Source organism: Papio anubis, chromosome 14, assembly GCF_008728515.1.
Source record: "Papio anubis isolate 15944 chromosome 14, Panubis1.0, whole genome shotgun sequence".
Taxonomy (NCBI): domain Eukaryota; kingdom Metazoa; phylum Chordata; class Mammalia; order Primates; family Cercopithecidae; genus Papio; species Papio anubis.
In genome coordinates this window covers 42,476,987-42,496,424 of record NC_044989.1, presented here as the reverse complement: position 1 = coordinate 42,496,424, position 19,438 = coordinate 42,476,987, and the positions used below count along the sequence as shown (strand labels likewise).

Sequence of the window (19,438 nt, the reverse complement as noted above, 5' to 3'; positions counted from 1 at the left end):
GACCTTGTGATCCGCCCGTCTCGGCCTCCCAAAGTGCTGGGATTACAGGTGTGAGCCACCGCGCCCGGCCTATTATCTCAATTACGATGAGAAAACAAAGACTTACAGAGGTAGAAGTAACCTGCTCAAGGTCACTATAGCTAAGTCAATGGTAAAACCACTCTCTGGACTCCAAAATCCTTGTGTTTAAACATCTACAAGACATTGTTTGCTATACATCTCTACATATAGGTTAAGTTTTACAGACAACTCAAATGCAATTGTCCAAAGCCAAACTACTTTTCCACACATCTCCTTCTCCTCAAATGTTCCCTATTTCAGTAGATGCCACTCTATTTCAATTTATATTTCATATGTATTATCTCATCCTTCAGTAACCATGTGAAATAAGCTTTATAGTTAGTATACTCAGAGTAGAAAACCACTCAGAGATACCGTCATTTAGCCTAGGTCATAAGGCTATTATGCATAACAGCCAGGACCAAACACTAAACACAGCTATTCCCCATTCGCTGCTCTTCCTATCACATACTACTGCCTCTACTTAAAAAAAAAAAAAGTTTTCAGACCAGAGGTGGTGGCTCATGCCTGTAATCCCAACACTTTGGGAGGCTGAGGCAGGAGGACTGCTTGAGCCCAGGAGTTTGAGACCAACCTAGGCAACAAAGTGAGACCCCATCTCTACAATAAATACAAAAATCAGCCAGGTATGTGGTGCGCGCCTGTAGTCCCAGCTACTCAGGAGGCTTCAGTGAGAGGATTGCTTGAGCCCAGGAGGTAAAGGCTGCAGTGAGCCAAGGTAGTGACTGCACTCCAGCCTGGGCAACAGAGCAAGACTCTTTCTCTTAAAAGTTTCGAAATACAATGTAATAAGAATTATCTTCATAAATAAAATTTCATTTTTCCCTTTAAAATATCTCAAACATTACTTAATCTATGTTGTATTATAAAGAAGGGAAAAAGTAAGACCTACTAAAGAAGAATGCCAGCAAAATTCAACTTCATTTAGAATGTCTATGTAAAAACAAATGACCTAAAGACTATTAGAAATATTTTTTTTCTTTTTGGAATCAAAAAAGTAAAAATCCACAGAAATCAAGTTAAATCTCTAAAAAAAAAACCTTTAACCACATTGTAGTTTGTTACTATAATAGACCAGAAAATAAGGCTAACTATGAGAGATAGAAGTGAGCTGTGAAAACCATGCACAGAAAGGACATGCTTTCATTAAGATCAGCATGCTTCAATTAAATTTGCAGGCAATCTAAATAGAATGTAAAACTGATTTATAAAACTTACCTACACTGCAATTAAATTAAATACGCATTTGCCAAAAGTCTGCTTTCTTTTTTTGGTCCGAACAAGCCAACAACAGCAAGTAGCCAGAAGTTACAAACAACACAAAAGAAAATCTTAAGAGGAAACGGATTCGCTAGACTCGTTATATTTTCAGTCTTAGCATCAAGAAATGAGTGATTATTTGCAATGGAGTTGGCAAGACAGGAAATTGAGTTAAAATTTATCAATCTTTTAAATGGCTTTTCTAGGTAAAACTTTTTTTTAAGGGAGAAAACTCCCTCTAGTATTTTATCCCTTTTTGTAATACTGTACTTTTGCTGTTCACCTTGAATTTTCAGACTTCTTAGAAATAAGATGGATTTTTAAAAATGTAGCTGAGCCAAGTGTGGTGGCTCACGTCTATAATCCCAGCATTTTGGGAGGCTGAGGAGGGAGGACTGCTTGAGGCCAGGAGTTTGAGCTCAGCCTGGCCAACATGGTAAAACCTCATCTCTACTAAAAGTATGAAACAAAAAAACACCAAAAATTAGCTGGGTGTGGTGGTGCCTATAGTCCCCAGCTACTCAGGAGGCACAAGAATCGCTTGACCTCAGGAGGTGGAGGTTGCAGTAAGACGTGATTGTGCCACTTTACTCCAGCATAGGCAACAGAACAAGACTCAGTGTCAAAAAAAAAAAAATTAAAATGTAGCTGGATTCACCTAGTTCAAATCACCATATTTCCTTTGTTAGGAGGAAAGTCAGGCAGCATAAATAATGAAAAGCCAAATAAGAGATCCAGGAAAAAAATTCACTTAGAAGGCAACCAACTGCGTAGTTTATTCTTACCTTGGCTGTTTTTTTCGCGAGTTGACATTTTTGCTGGTTGAGACAAAAATGACATTATCTTACAATAAAAACTGGGTATTTTCCTAAATGACTATAGTAACGCACTTCGATTACTATGAACTAATAAAGTGCACTGGATGAAAATAAGTAAATATTCTTTTCAATTAGCAAAAATTAAACTAAGAAAGGCAAAACAAAAATTTTTAAAGGATTTTTAATTTACCTTGGTTGATGATGACATCTTTATGCCTAGAAAAGAAATTTAAGAAACACATTTATTTTACAATTTTATATGGCTGACCATTAGAATCACCTCAAGAAACTGTAAAAGTGTCAATGCTTAGGTTATAACCTAGACAAATCTCTAGAAGCGAAAGTAAGAAATCAGCATTTTTTAAAGTTTCTCACTGATGAGCTACTAATATACACTATTTTATAAAACAATGAGTATCCCACAAGAGCATCTAAACCGTGAAAGCATAAAAATAACTTACGAAAAATACTCAAATGTTAGATAATTCTTAAGATTTATTATTTGGCTGGGCACAGTGGCTCACGCCTGTAATCCTAGCACTTTGGGAGGCTGAAGCAGGTGAACTGTTTGAGTCCAGGAGTTCAAGACCAGCCCGGGCAACATGGCAAAACCCCGTCTTTACAAAAAATACAAAAATATTAGCTGGGCATGGTGGCACGTGCCTGTAGTCCCAACTACCCAGGAAGCTGAGGTAGGAGAATCACCTGAACCCAGGAAGGTGAAAGCTGCAGTAAGACGTAACAGTGATAGTGCCATGGCACTCCAGCCTGAGCGACTGAGTGAGACACTGTCTCAAAAAAAAAAAAAAAAGACATATTAAGACATATTATTTGAGTTGGGAGCATTAAAAGGTAGATACAACTTTTTGTAGAAGACTTGAAAGAAAACATACACTGGGCTGGGTGCGGTGGCTCACGCCTGTAATCCCAGCACTTTGGGAGGCCGAGGCAGGCAGATCACGAGGTTGAGAGATCGAGACCATCCTGGTTAACACGGTGAAACCCCGCCTCTACTGAAAATACAAAAATTAGCGGGGTGTGGTAGTGCGCGCCTATAGTCCCAACTACTCAGGAGGCTAAGGCAAGAGAATCGCTTGCACCTGGGAGGTGGAAGTTGCAGTGAGCCAAGATTGTGCCACTGCACCCCAGCCTGGCGACAGAGTGAGACTCCGTAAGAGAAGTAAAAACTATAATACAGAGTTTTTAAAAAGATTCAAACCAAGGCCGGGCGCGGTGGCTCACGCCATAATCCCAGCACTTTGGGTGGCGGAGGCAGGCAGATCGTGAGGTCAAGAGATCAAGACCATCCTGGCCAACACAGTGAAACCCTGTCTCTACTAAAAAATACAAAAATTAGCTGGGCATGGTGGTACGTGCCTGTAGTCCCAGCTACTTGGTAGGCCAAGGTAGGAGAACTGCTTGAAACTGGGAAGCAGAAGTTGCAGTGAGCTAAGATGGTGCCACTGCACTCCAGCCTGGTGACAGAGCAAGACTCTGTCTCAAAAAAAAAAAAAAAAAAAAAAAAGATTTAAACCAGACATACATAACTGTACATGCAAACATAATAGCCAAATAATTATTACTTTTTAGATATAATGAAGAAAGTGCAATACTTACTTGTCTGTATTTTTGGTAACTTTTGGTATTAATTTGGGTGTTGAAGGTATTTTCGACAATTTATTACGGCTATCATCTGAATTTTCCCATGAATTGTGTGACTTTTCAGCTGGTGATGGTCGTTTTATGCTAGAAGGAATATTAATTTCTTAGAGAAAAATTCTGAGTGTAAAAGACACGTAACTGACAATTTAAACAGAACACAAAAGCAGCAATTAACATTTCCTTAAAGGTAATCCAGAAAAGAGAAGGATTAGTTGAAAGACTGCCTGGATGAGTAAAGGAGTTTAACAAGGCAACTCCCAAACCTGTATTATAATTTTCTGTATCACTCAGAAGATTCACTAGAACAAATATTACCTGATTTTTTTTAAAAAAACACTTCTGTTAACAGAAAAAAATTATTTCCTTACATCGCCGAGTAAGGTTTCTCATCATCTGTAGTTACAGAAAACCTGTATTTTTTCATAGCCATTGAATTTTATGAGCCTGCCATTTTCATTTTTTATGCAATTATGTCCTCAAGAAACTATATTACATATGGTACAGATGACAATTTCTAAATATAACAAGGAATAAACTCTTGTTTATATCTTTAGGGACAATTTTACCAATGATCAGAAATAAACAAGACTTTACATAAGAATGTGGTTATTGGCAATCCTGATTCCCTATACTTATAAGTGAAATTTGTTTCTTTACAAATGATTTTTTCATTGCCTTGCTAACTATCCTCAAACTCATCCAGTCTCCAATATTTCTTGCAACAGTATATCCAAAGAGCAATTTAGGAGGGCAAGCACATTTCCAGGAGACCTCAAGAAGCTGAAAAAAAAGATGCTGGGACAAAGAAGATACCAAGTGAAATCAGAACCTTAAAGACACCGATTATAAAAAGCCACCTTAAACCACACACAATCCAAAGTTATGTAGCATTAATAAGCTATATCCAAGAAAAACTCCACAAGAGACCAGGCAGAAAAATTATAAACCATTTAGATTGGGTAAGAATCTGCATGAGACACACAGACAAAGCATTTTGTAAGTGGTAAACATGCATCAATCAAGCGAAGGGTATTTTGATTTTCCCAATTTCCATTAGCGATCTGAGGCAAAATATTAAACTTATCAAATAAAAATATAAATCTTTTAGGAATGGTTGTCATTTATTTTATTAAAATTCTAGCCAGTTCTGGAAATGGTTTAATAGTTTCCTAAGATTTCCAAGCAGAAGTACAATGATAAAATATGTCTATTCCTAATCACAAGGCTTGAATAAGCATTTCTAAACAGGCAAATTTAATTAGATTGGTCTCAATATTTGATTAGGAGGCAGCTGTAGCACTGAACTCCCAGCATGCAGGTTTAGATTCTCAATTTAGGCTCACACACACTGTTAGAATGTTTCTCCCTCTTCCCCTTCTCATAACTTTAAAATATTATGACGGACACAGAGAGAAGCCCTCAAGCAAGCCTTTAGCATAGAAAAGACCAGGTGAAATGGATTCATTTCTCTACTCAAGGAAGAACTTATCCTCCCAAGACCCAAAACTGAAACTGAGATGCAGCCACCATGAAGAGCCACCTGAGATGGGCCCTTGCAGGTTGAAGGTTGTAATGATGCCAAAATACAGTGAGGACAATTACATATGGCCATTTTCTATCCATGGCTATAAATTTATAGCATAGTTACATACAAGTCTAAAAAGTATTCAAAAATTTGGTTGGGAAAATATTGTTTGGTTTTAGACTAGGTTATTCCTGCCTTCCTTTCATCATATTGTTCATAACTCAGTTTTTTTTTTCCAGTTTTAACTGAGAAGTTGTGACCTTAATTCTTTATTCCCCAATGTGCTATAAAACATAAATTATAAGCAATGAAGAAGGGAAAAATAAAGCCACCAGCCTTTTCTCTCAGAATCCTTGGATAGCTAACTTTTTCCCAAGTCACAGAATTTAGGTATCATTACAACCATTCCCTAGCTCTGTACTTGGGGACAGTTAAAACCTTTTGGTGGGAGTAGCATTCTTGCTTTCTGGAGTTTGTCTGTGTATTTGGAGAGGTTGTGAAGAGGGCTGGGGAGAAGGTGATGCTCGAATTTGTGGACTTTGATCATTAGAATGAGATTCCTCTTTTTTTTCTCTCTGTCCTTGTGGTTTTTCTTTCTTTTTTTCTGTACCACTGTAAAATAAAGTATAACATGGAACAATACACATTTAAACAAATAAAAAAAATCAAGTGATAGAAAAGTGATTATTATATAATTCAAAACCTTAGGTCATACAGCTAATACAATTTGCACTGTTTTCATTCAAGAAGGACAATATTTCTTTGAAAATTCCAGAAGCTATTAACATCTTCAGTGAAGAATTTATAAAAATTCTAAGGTGATACATCCCATGAAGATTGCCCCTTTAGACAGAAATGGTCTCTAATACATTTTGCCATCTTGGCAGATTTTGGGGGACAAACGAAGGTCTCTTAACTGACCTCAAGTTACCCAAATCAGAGGATTATCTGTGTAAAGCATAATGACTGATGCCAAAGGAACACTAAATATTCATGTTTAAAACGTTACTCTCCAATTCCTGTTTTTTTTCTGTATACTTCTACTCCCGTCAATTGAGTTTTACACTTACCAAGAGTTTAAGTTTTTCCCCAAATCTGTTTATGTTGGTTATTTTAATTATGTAAGTTAATTAAATACAAAGAGAATAGCAATTTCTATGAAAACTAAGTTTAATGCTCTGGAAAGACTGCAAAAAAATGAGTTACTAAAAAAAATTGCTGTTAAATTTAGTGTGAGTGACACAATTTAAAAAATCACAGAAGCAGTTGGGCGCAGTGACTCACGCCTGCAATTCCAGCACTTTGGGAGGCGAGTGGATCACCTGGGGTCAGGAGTTCAAGACCAGCCCAGGCAACATGGTGAAACTCCGTCTCTACTGAAAATACAAAAATTAGCTTGGTGCAGTGGTGTGTGCCTATAATCCCAGCTACTCGGCAGGCTGAGGCAGAAGAATTGCTTGAGCCGGGGAGGTGGAGGTTGCAGTGAGAGGAGATTGCACCATTACACTCCAGCTTGGATGACAGAGTGAGACTGTCTCAAAAAACAAACAAATCACAGAGCCTGGGTGTGGTGGCTCATACCTATAATCCCAGTACTTTGGAAGGCCAAGACAGGAGGATCACTTGAGCCCAGGAGTTCAAGACGAGCCTGGGCAACATAGTGAGACCCTGTCTCTTAAAAAAAAAAAAAAAAAAAATTGGCCGGGCACAGTGGCTCATGCGTGCAATCCCAGCACTTTGGGAGGCCGAGGCGGGCCGATCATGAGGTCAGGAGATCGAGACCATCCTGGCTAACAAAGTGAAACCCCGTCTCTACTAAAAAATACAAAAAATTAGCCCAGTGTGGTGGTGGGCACCTGTAGTCCCAACTACTTGGGAGGCAGAGGCAGGAGAATGGCGTGAACCCAGGAGGCAGAGCTTGCAGTGAGCCAAGATCACGCCACTGCACTCCAGCCTGGGTGACAGAGCGAGACTCCGTCTAAAAAAAAAAAAAAAATCATAGAAAGAGAGATGGGTTCTAACATACTCTTCTGCCAGAGTTTTAAATTTCTTATTTCATTTCTGAGAACTGAAACTAAAAATTTTAGAAAGTTATCTATGGGTATATTTTATGAAAGACAGTCAACAAGGAATTTGATTAGACATACATATTTAGAGGGTAGGTTTGGTCTTTCATTTAAGAACTGATGAATGAATACAGGTGAATATATCTTATGTTAAAATATTTTAGATATTTATGTATAAATTCTTTGGATTCTGTACTTTGACTCTTGGTTAATAAACCACCTGCTATTCCTAACCAGACTGGATAAGTGTACTTATACTGAAAACACTCTAGACAATATTATAAAGCTGATGGAATCAAGACTTGAATTTCAGTGATGAAAAGGTAGGAAACTACTAAATGCCTATTTCTTTACTCTCCTTTTTTTTTTTTTTTTTTTTGAGACGAAGTCTTGCTCTGTCATCCAGGCTGGAGTGCAGTGCTATGATCTTGGCTCACTGCAACTTCCAAGGTTCAAGCAATTCTTCCACCTCAGCTTCCCCAGCAGCTGAGATTACAGGCACCCGCCACCACACCCAGCTAATTTTTACATTTTTAGTAGAGATGGGGTTACACCATGTTGGCCAGACCGTTCTCAAACTCCTGACCTCAGCTGATTTGCCTGCCGCGGCCTCCCAAAGTGCTGGGATTACAGGCGTGAGCCACTGCGCCCAGCCCTGAATGTCTTTCTTAATCAAAGGACGTTTTGTAATTCGATTATAAGGTACATAATCAACAAGAAAATTTGTTCAAGAACATTTTAAATAAATGTACATAATATATACAATTTATCACATAATAGGTTAAAATGTTAGAGTATATTTTAATGTCAAGTGACATTTCTTAACCTGATACACTTCTGATAACTTCTGACTTCAGACTGGCCCTTGACTATCTACTTTGTGATCAATTTTTTAAAGTGGGTGCCTAAGAAATACAATTTTGGCCGGGCGCAGTGGCTCACACCTGTAATCCCAGCACTTTGGGAGGTTAAGGCGGGCGGATCACCTGAGGTTGGGAGTTTGAGATCAGCCTGACCAACATGGAGAAACCCTGTCTCTACTAAAAATACAAAATTAGCTGGGTGTGGTGGTGCATGCCTGTAATCCCAGCTACTCCCGGTGCTGAGGCAGGAGAATTGCTTGAAGACGGGAGGTGCATGTTGCGGTGAGCCAAGATTGCGCCATTGCACTCCAGCCTGGGCAACAAGAGTGAAACTCCATCTCAAAAAATATATGTATATAAAATAAAAAAATAAAAATTAAGAAATACAATTATACTTCAAGAATGTCAGATTAACTTAAAAAAATGAGTTCCAGTATGTCCAACTCTCTCAAAAACAAAAACAAAAAACAGACTTTACTTCTTTCTTGCTGTTCTTCAACAAGAATACAGAGGCCACTAGTTTTATGTGGGCCCAGTACAACCTAAAAGAGCCATTTTCCTTCTGGGTTATTTAAAAGCAAAATATAGGGATCCTGGATCATAAACTAACAAACTCAGCTGGCCTTAGACTGTTGAATCACTAATGTGCATAATACTGATCACTACACACCAACAGTACAATAGCTACGTAAGAAAATGGGCTGAATCTGAACCATTACTGGATACAACATGGAAATTTATTTAAAATTGTACTAACATTTTCTTACGGTTTCTCCTTTTCTACTCAAAGTGGAGTACAGGTAATAAATGTTAGCATCCTTTCTAGGGGAAAGTCTAGATTCTGTAATAACAATGTCAAAGACTGAGTTCTAGGAGGAATTTTTAAAAGGGCTGAAGATCTTGGTATTTCTTCAACATTCTTGTAGTTAACTGTTTGGTTAAGTACCTATGAATCCTTACCGATGAATAATTCGGTCACTGGCATTAGTTTATTGAGGTAAGCATTTTCCATCAGTACACTGTTAACACATGATCTTATTACTTAAGATTTTCCTTACTCATTCTTTGAAGAAACTGGTTTTAAGATTTTGTAGCTTATCACCTATGGTCTCTCCAAACTCTACATCAAATAATTTGCTAGAAATTACAAAAGAGGGAAAATCCTGTGAGCACTTTTATTGGAGTAAATTAATTAACTGATGAAAAGAACATAAAGAATGCAAATCTGTAATCCACTGAAACTTACACTGCTGTAATTCCACAGCCCTCCTGCTCACCACCCCCTAACACACACACACACACACACACACACACACACCCCTCAGATAGTACTATATTTTTGAAATAAGCCTTCATTTTATAGTTATGGTTAAAAAATAAAAGTTATAACAGCATTTGACATCCCACTGACACAGACATATCAAATATTCTGTTTTCCCTTTAAAAATGCTGTATCAAATATATCACTTGCTATGGAAAATTCACTTATACAATTTCTTTAAATATAGTGATGCTTATCAACAAATACTTGTGTTTTTTTTTTTTTTTTTTTTTTTTGAGATGGAGTCTTACTCTGTCACCCAGGCTGGAGTGCAGTGGCCAGATCTCAGCTCACTGCAAGCTCCGCCTCCCGGGTTTATGCCATTCTCCTGCCTCAGCCTCCCAAGTGGCTGGGACTACAGGCACCCGCCAACTCGCTCGGCTAGTTTTTTTTTTGTATTTTTTAGTAGAGACGGGGTTTCACCGTGTTAGCCAGGATGGTCTCGATCTCCTGACCTCATGATCCGCCCGTCTCGGCCTCCCAAAGTGCTGGGATTACAGGCTTGAGCCACCGCACCTGGCCAACAAATACTTGTTAAAAAGAAACAAAACAAAACCAGGAAATGAAACTGCTTTCTTTCTTAGTGAGAAAGGAAAGCTTCCTCAAACAACTTGACAGGTATGATGAGTGCAAGCTGAGTGAGCACAGGCTAAACGTCTCTACTTTCACAGTTTAAGAATTCAAAGGACATGCTCATTTGAATTCAAACAGCTCTATTTCATATTCTTTCTAAAGGTAGACCTCTACCACATTCAGACAATTTTGCAATGTTAGTTTTCCCCCCTTCACAAACGGGTACCTTTTAGCAGCAGATGAAAGAGTTTCTTTTCCTGCAATTGAGACAGTGCTGGTATGACTTGGTTTTCTGTTTGCACCACTTCCATTGGTTATACAGGACATGGGAATAGCTGCTCGAGGGCTTGGTTGGCCTAAAGATAATTAAGGAAAAAAAATTATATCAAATTTGAATATATTCCTCAAAGATCTAAGTTTTAAAATTAAGTCCATTTGGAAGGAGGGGATGGTGGAAAAAAAATTAAGTACATTATTGTTTATAACTTTTGCGCAGAGTGCCCCCCTGGTATGCAGCACATGATATTGTCTCAAGACTTAATCCCATCAAAACAGACCTATAGGAAAGCCATACTAATTTACTAAAACACAGTTGGGCTAGTTCTCTTAGCTAAATGGTTTGCTTTACCACACACAGCAGCCTTATAACACATGATTCAAATGCGTGCCTCAAGTAAACCATAAATCCCATGCCATCAATCTTCAAAAACAGCTTGTTTGTTAAAATCATAAATTTTAAATTCTAGAAACCATAAATATTAAATTCTAGACTGTTACTCCATATAAATAAAGCATAAGTATATAATGTTAACCTCTCCTTTAACTTACACAGTACAAGGAGTGGAATAAATGTGTGATTGGTATATTGGCATGGTCAGAACACACAACATCACAAGATAAAACAGTCCTGTCTATACTAAGAGTCAAGTAAAGATTTGGAAATAGAGAACATTTTTATTTTTTAATTTTTGGACTCAGTTTTCTCATGTGCACACAAGTAATATCTGGTACCTTAAGAAGTTCTACACATGGTGGTATAACACTGCATTTTTGTCAAGAATAAGATGTTGGAGGTCATTTGTATCATAATCACCTAACATGCTTCCTTAATATAGATTCCTAAGTCCTACATTAGATTGAATGAATTAGAAGACAGGAAGAAGACCTGCTGCATTTATTTTTGAAACCTCTTAAGAAATATTTTTTTACATATAAGTTATATTAACCCCCAAATTATGCAAATATCACTGGTCATTAGATTTAGTTCTAATATGTCAAACAAGTTACTTATTGTTTTATCAGTAGCTTTTTAAAAACTGTGATAAAATAGTCCTAAAATTTATCATTTTAACCATTTACAAATGTACAATTCAGTGACAATTAGTATATTCACAATGTTGTGCAACCATCACCACTACCAAGTTCCAGAATATTTTCATCACCCCAAATAGAAACCACGTATCCACTGGCCAGGCGCGGTGGCTCAGCCTATAATCCCAGCACTTTGGGAGGCCCAGGCGGGTGGATCACGAAGTCAGGAGATTGAGACCATCCTGATTAACACAGTGAAACCCCATCTCTACTAAAAATACAAAAAATTAGCCAGGCGTGGTGGCAGGCACCTGTAGTCCCAGTTACTCGGGAGGCTGAGGCAGCAGAATGGCGCGAACCCAGGAGGCAGCGCTTGCAGTAAGCGGAGATCGCGCCACACTGCACTCCAGCCTGGGCCAAAGAGCAAGACTAGGTCTCACTCCATTAAGCGGTCACTTCCCCCCCACACCCCACCCTCCAAAGAAGCCATACTTTGTTTGGCTTCTATTATATAGTACAATGTTTTCAAGGTTCACCATGTTGTAGCACGTATATTTCATTCTTTTTTATGACTGAAAATATTCCATTGTATAGATATATTTATTTTATTTTGATATATTTTGTTTTTCATCTGTTGATGATCATCTGGATTGTTTCCACCTTCCCCTTTTGGCTAATGCCATAAACATTTGTGTAAAAATTTTCATATGAACACCTGTTTTCAATTATTTTGAGTATATACCTAGGAGCGAAACTGCTGAGCCACATTGTTGTTGTATGTGCAACTCTTGAGGAACTGCCAAATACAGTGGCTGCACCATTTTACAATTCCACCAGCAATGTACAAGGGTTCCAATGTCACCATATTCTTGCCAACACTTGTTATTTTCAGGTTAAAAAAACTCAAAAGGGTATTAAGTGTTACCTCATTGAGTTTTGGTTTCATTGATTCTATTGTTTTTCTATTCCCTACTTCATTTATTTTGCTCTAATCTTTATTTCCTTCCCTCTGCTAAGCCTTGGATTTAGTTTATTCTTCTTTCCTAGTCTTTTTTTTTTTTTTTTTTTTTTGAGACAGGGTCTCGCTCTGTTGCCCAGGCTGAAGTGTCATGGCACAATCATGGCTCAGTGCTGCCACAGCCTCCAAGGGTGCAATCCATCTGTCTACCTCAGCCTCATGAGCAGCTGTGACTACAGGTGCACACCACCACGTCTGGCTAATTTTTGTATTTTTTTTGTAGAGACAGGGTTTTGCCACATTGCCCAGGCTGGTCTCTAACTTAGGTTCAAGCAATCCACCTGCCTCAGACTCCCAAAGTGCTGGGATTACAGGCATGAGCCACTGTGCCCGGCCACCAATTACAGGCATTTTTACCATTCTTTTACCAATGCCTCAAATGGCATATCAACTTCAATTGCTCAAACATTTTGCCCACTTTAAGAACGGGCTTTCTTCTTAATAACTGAGGCATACAAGTTCTTCAAATATTCTACATAAAAGTCCTCTGACAAATACATGTCTGGCAAATATTTTCTCTTATTCTGTAGCTTGCCCTTTTATTTTCAAAACAGTTTTTGAAAGAACAAAATTCTTACATTTTGATGAAATTCAATTAATTGATTTTTCTCTTATAGTCTGTGCTTGTTTGTGTGCTACTTATGAAATATTTGTCAAACTCAAGGTCACTAAGATCTTTCTTATATAAGTTTTAGCCCTTACATTGAGGTCTATGATCCATTTTGATTTAATTTTTGTTTATGGTGTGAGATAAGAGTCAAAGTATTTTTGTTTTTTTGTCTTTTTTTCCCCTGGCATATGACTTTAATGACTCTTGAATTAGGGTTGAAATAACTTGAGCACTCTGCCTAGCACACAGAAAGTACTTAATACCAAAACAACTAAATGGATGCAACTTCAGCACCAAATTTCTCTTCTGGATTATGCTGAGTTTATCTTGAGTCTCTCTTCTTGCAGTTTTACCCTACACTATGGCATTGCTACACTGTGCCAGAATGACCTAACACATGCTATGTATCTTTAAATTTAATGCCACGAACTGTAATATGCCCCATCATTTTAAGTACCATTAGAAAGAAGTATTTCCTATTAGAACTATAAGACACCATCAATTGTAATATACACTGTAATTTCAGGGATGTTAAAAATGTCAAAAACATAGGCACCTTGGACTGATTACTATAAATCTGCCTGTCAGTCCTCAGCTTAAGATTCTTTAGTGGCTCTCCACTACCTTCAGGATGAAAACTAAATTCCCTAAAAAGGTGTAAGAAAACCTTTCACTATGGGCCCTACCAGTCTATGTTCATTTCTTGAAACTCCCAATCTCACACCCTGTGCTTCAGTTTATTTTGAATTCGTAAACTAAGTACTTTTTACTCTTCTGCATTTCTGCACCTGGATGATCCTTCTCTCCGGCATACGCTAGTCACCTCTGCATGCCTAAACTGTTATGTATTCATCATCCATGCACCAATCAAATATTTACTCAGGACCAATTATAATCCTAGTCTTATGTTTACAAAGGTATACAAGGTAGTTGCTGACATCAAGGAATTCAAAATCTTCAAGGAGAATCACATCGGCAATGAAAACATCTGGTAAGTACAGTAACAGAGATATATCAATGGAGTATCATGGAAGTACAAAGAAAGGACACATAATTCCGTAAGGATTACGGACACAGAGCTCAAGGAAGGCTTCCCTGAAAAAATACACAATAAGACCTTAAAGAATAAGAAAGAAATAGACAACCGAAAGGGTGGTGATAAGATACTTGGATCCATTGCAGTATGTGTAAAGCAACAGAAACACTCTAACAGCAAAGTGAGTGTATGTATTTGTGGCATTGAGTGGTTGTTAGTGGGAGACAAAAAGCTCCTTGATGTGGCCAGGATGTAGAATGAAAGGGGATAGTTCAGAGACAAGAGGTAAGTAGCATTCAGATGATGCAAACTTTATTTATAGAGAATGAAGAATCACTAAAGGGTTTTAAGCTGAAAAAGAGAGTTCCATTTACATTTTAGAGAATACCCTCTGGTAGCCATGTGAAGAACTGATTTCAGGGCAGTGGTCTGAGAATAAGATGGTGGGGACCAAGAGCTAGGTAGTGTGAATGAAAAAGTGAAGGAAGTTTTAAGAATCATGGTGGAAACCATCATAACGCCAGGATGAAGGTCAATAAAAACTTTTATACTTGATCATGACATGAGAATGCTAATCACTATAGTTTACACCCCTTAATGACAGACTCAAGTATATGACCTTACTGACATCTTAGCCTGAAAGTTCCTAAATACAAATAAATTTTGGTGTACTGTAGACTAACAGAGTAAAGTTATCACTAAGAACTGCTGCATATTCCAAAGCTCAAAATCTGAAATCCTTCTTGCTACTCTGGTACGTATTATCTTATTCTTGCATCTATCCCAACCTGTCTCTCTAACACTGTAATTTTATCACAACTTCCTGTTTCTATAACTAACTTCTTCTGGCATTCAATTTACAAACAATGTATTGTTTCTCAGCTAGCCTTGGGATGACTATGTTAGTGACCTCTTACAAATAGTGTATGATCTAGTGGGAGCAATGAATATATATGCCAAAAGAGATGTACAAATAAAAATTTAAAACAATTCCAAAATGTGACAAAAAATAGATCATTTTCAGAAAATAATTTCTGAGGCCTTTAAGATGGCTACAGTTTTGATCAGAAGAAGGGTAGAGATAGTCTAGTTGATATTCCAAATTTTTTATTTATCTCGAATTCTCTATCACATGCCTCATAGCTCTAACTGTATACTTCTTCCACCCCTCATTTTTAAGCTCTTTGTCCCTTTTCTCAATTGGCTGATTACTCTTGCTTTATTCTTTGAGAAGACTGAAGACTACATGTACCACAGCTTCATAAAAGGGTTCCACCCTATTTATCCATAGGAATTTAATTTGACCTCTAAAGAAAAATCCTCTAGAAAATGTAAACACCTTAAGATGATAATGATCATTTTCCTGTCAATAATTTATGTGATACTCAAATTCTATCTTCTCCATTTGGAATTTTATCTGTATACTTCTGTCTTCCTCTCATATCACAGGAAGATGTACCCTTAGGCCTTTCAACTTGTGGCCACTACTTAAGAGTACATTTTGAGTGGAAATGACAAAGAAGCATTTGACTCTCATATAGAAATGGCACTGTGCAAACGGTAATTGCTACCTGGTCTGAGGCAATATCTGCCAATATACAGTCATGCACTGCATAATGACGTCTTGTTCCACGATGGACTGCATATACAACAGTGGTCCAAAAAGATTCAAATACCGTATTTTTACTGTATCTTTTCTATGTTTAGGTTTGTTAGATATACATATACTTATCATTGTGTTACAGCTGCCTATGTAATCTAGGAGCAACAGACTATACCAGGGGTCCCCAACCCCTGAGCCACAGACTGGTACCTTCGTGGCCTGTTAGAAACCAGGCCGGACAGCAAGAGGTGAGAAGTCAGCGAGTGAAGCTTCATCTGTATTTACAGCTGCTCGCTATCACTTGCATTACCACCTGAGCTCAGCCTCCTGTCAGATCAGAGGCGGTATTGAATTCTCATAGGAAAGCAAATCCTATTGTGAACTGTGCATGTGAGGGATCTAGGTTACATGCTCTTATGAGAATTTAATGCCTGATGATCTATCACTGTCTCCCATCACCCCAAGATGGGACCATCTAGTTGTAGGAAAACAAACTCAGGGCTCCCACTGATTCTACATTATGGTGAGTTGTATAATTATTTCATTATATATCACTACGTAATAAGAATAGAACAACAAATGTAATATGCTTGAATGATCCCAACACCTCCCCCCACCCACCCCAGTCTGCAGAAAAATGGTCTTCCATGAAACCAGTCCCTGGTGCCAAAAAAGTTGGGGACCACTGGGCTATGCCATACAGCCTAAATGCATACTATGCTATACCATCTAGGTTTGTGTAAGTACACCCTATAATGCTCAAACAAGGAAAAAATTGCCCAATGATGCATTTCTCAGAACGTATCCCTGTTAAGTGATGCATGACTATACTTCTACACAAAAAATAACGAGACACTCCCTCATCCCCTTCCACAGTTACCAGTCATTTTAGTGTAAGGGTCCCACCAAGGCAATTCATACCTTCCTAAGCTGATGGATGTAGCGTGCTTATCAACAACATTTACAGGAAACCTATGATAATCCCTGAATCCTCTCAAATGTTATTTGGGCCAGGAGCTGAATGATACAGATCTGTGCCTTTAGAGTATCCCAGATTTTACATAATTAGCAATGTTTCTATTGGAGAATCTACCCCTACATTTCAATTTTGCCTTTGGGTTCTTTCATTTCTCAAGTGGCAATTACAATGCTTTGTACTTTGGCTTAATCAGCAGTTTCCTGATTTAAATGACTGACTGCCACCTTCAGATAAATTTAACTTTTTAACTTCTGTATCATTGTGTACTAACAGCTTGTCTTCACATAGTGCCACTGGGCTGTGTTCTCAAATTACATTCATTTGGTCACCTCAAGAGGTCCTAATGAGTTTCCCAGGCACCAGCTGTGACATAATTTGTCTTCTTGGCAGCTAAAACTTCCAGTGTTCTCTGGACCTTCCCTTTTGCTCCGAAGTACAGGTAATTTTTTTTTTCTTTTGGCAAGGATTCAGCTGCAACTGGTGCATATATTACGAACATATGCTGTCAAAAGGAAAGAATTCTCTGACAGAGGAGAAAGTATATGAAAAATTTAAGTGACTGGCCACCTTAAAAACTCATGGGAAAATTTTCTACCTCAGTCAAGTACCCTGCGTAATTTACCCAAGAAAAAAATGAGTCTTAGCTTTAAATACTGCTGGCACACTGCAGAAGATAAACTAAGACAACGAAATATATTTAAAGGTTAGGTGTGTTTCTGATTTTGGTATTTACTGAATGGCAATACTACTATGAAGCAACATAGCAGAATTTCATTAAGCCCTTAGCACACACATCATTAACATTTACTTTTGGTCATATCTGATGACAACTTATGTCCTTCCCATATCACCACCATCTAGCAAAATCATACAACAGCTGTCTTCAGTAATAGGGAAGTTGACCTGTCCTTTGAATCACAGCTTCATAAAAGGGTTCTATCCTATTTATCCATAGGAATTTAATTTGACCTCTAAAGAAAAATCCTCTAGAAAATGTAAACACCTTAAGATGATAATGATCATTTTCCTGTCAATAATTTATGTGATATTCAATACTATAAATTCTAATTTCACAAGGGGCTAAAAAAAAAATCACATATAAAACTGTCTATAATATAAAAAATGACTTTACTTTTTAAAGAAAAAATACAAATCCCTACAAGATAATTTCATTTTTAATGTTATGAAAAACTTCACTTATTTGAAAATACTTTGCTTAAAATATTTATTCCAAATTTTCTTACCACTAATTTATTAATCTTGTTTAATATCAAAACTGAGATGATCTATTTTAGGCTGTACACAAATGTCAATAGTGAAGAGTCACTTAAATTCCAATTGCTTTCAACAATATGCTATATATAAACTCCAAGATAAAGCTGTTCAGAGTTGCCAATAACATTATGAAACTTTACATACGTATTTCTCTCAATGTCTTAATATCAATATTGGAAACATAATTAGTTGGACGTATTTTTCCATTAAAGGGAAATATAATAATTATTAACATGAATTATTTTCATCTATGAAATAATTATTTTCTCAAATTATTAATCAATACCCCCATCAATCCATTTCATAGACTTGCCTGTGTCCCAGGCAACAGAGTAACTCAAAAGAGTGAACCACCTTAGCATATTATAAAATAGTCAAAGTTAATTACGAAGTATAATTTTAAAATCAACTGGAAAAAAAACCTCTCTGTAATTAATAAGGTTATTAAAAAGAATTAAGAGTTAGTGTTATGTGAAAAGAAAAAGTCCCACAGAGATGGTTCTGTGGCTCCAGAAGTAGGTAATCCTTCACTAAAGAGCCATTAACAAAACTGATCCTAGACTCACTTTAGAGACACAGGAATTATAACTAAGGATAATTAGAAAAGCATCAGAAACGACAACTTACAAAAAGTAAGTTCCTGGGGAATAGGAATTATAGCTAGTTAACTGTATTTATATTTCATGACATTGAGAAGTAGGTGCTAAATAACTCATGTGTCGTATAAAATATTTGTGTATACGCTGGAAAAAAAGCAATTTTTAAATTTCTTTAAAATATTTCAGAATTTTCTTTACTGAAATACCTTAGTAGATACAATATGAGAGAAAATATCTTTAAAATTTTTCTCAATTTACATAAAATTATAACGTACTGTTGTTTCAGCATATTAAAAAGACTTTGGAGACCAAGGCAGATTACTTGAGCCCAGGAGTTTGAGACCAGCCTGGGCAACATAGCGAGATTCCACCTGTACAAAAAAAGAAAAGATTTTAGCAGGGTGTGGTGGTGTACACCTGCAGTCCTAGCTACTCCAGAGGCTGAGGAAGGAGGATCACTTGTGCCCAGGAGTTTGAGGTTACAGTGAGCCTGGGTGACAGAGTAAGACTGTGTCTCTTAAAAAAGTAAAAAAAAAAAAACCTAAACTACTTAAAATAAGCTTTTAAAAATGTGAATAGCAATCAAACATCATTATCATTTTCTATTATAGGTTTTAATTTTTTTTTTTTTTGAGACGGAGTCTCGCTCTGTCACCCAGGCTGGAGTGCAGTGGCGCAATCTCAGCTCACTGCAAGCTTCGCCTCCCGGGTTCACACCATTCTCCTGCCTCAGCCTCCCGTATTATAGGTTTTAAAATACTTATATGTACCCCCGGGGTTCTGAGTCCGTATATTATATACAGGAAACTTGTTCTTCCCTCTCTACACAAAGCTGATA

The 19,438-nt window shown here is 37.4% G+C and overlaps 1 protein-coding gene across 6 annotated transcripts in view; it reads right to left on the bottom strand.

The window, feature by feature from the left end:
* The window catches only part of EML4 (EMAP like 4), a 160,953-nt gene that overhangs the window by 61,495 nt on the left and 80,020 nt on the right, over window positions 1-19,438 (bottom strand). For 2 of the 6 annotated variants that reach the window (XM_017947461.3, XM_017947457.3), the window contains exons 3-7: window positions 10,396-10,525; window positions 5,785-5,958; window positions 3,777-3,905; window positions 2,350-2,375; window positions 2,127-2,159 (exon numbers count right to left, since the gene is read on the bottom strand). In XM_017947461.3, coding sequence (XP_017802950.1) covers window positions 2,127-2,159; window positions 2,350-2,375; window positions 3,777-3,905; window positions 5,785-5,958; window positions 10,396-10,525 — 492 coding nt within the window. Of the gene's footprint in view, window positions 1-2,126; window positions 2,160-2,349; window positions 2,376-3,776; window positions 3,906-5,784; window positions 5,959-10,395; window positions 10,526-18,875; window positions 18,987-19,438 lie in introns of those variants that run through there. The other 4 variants (XM_009184083.4, XM_017947459.3, XM_017947458.2 and 1 more) reach the window with 4 other exon arrangements.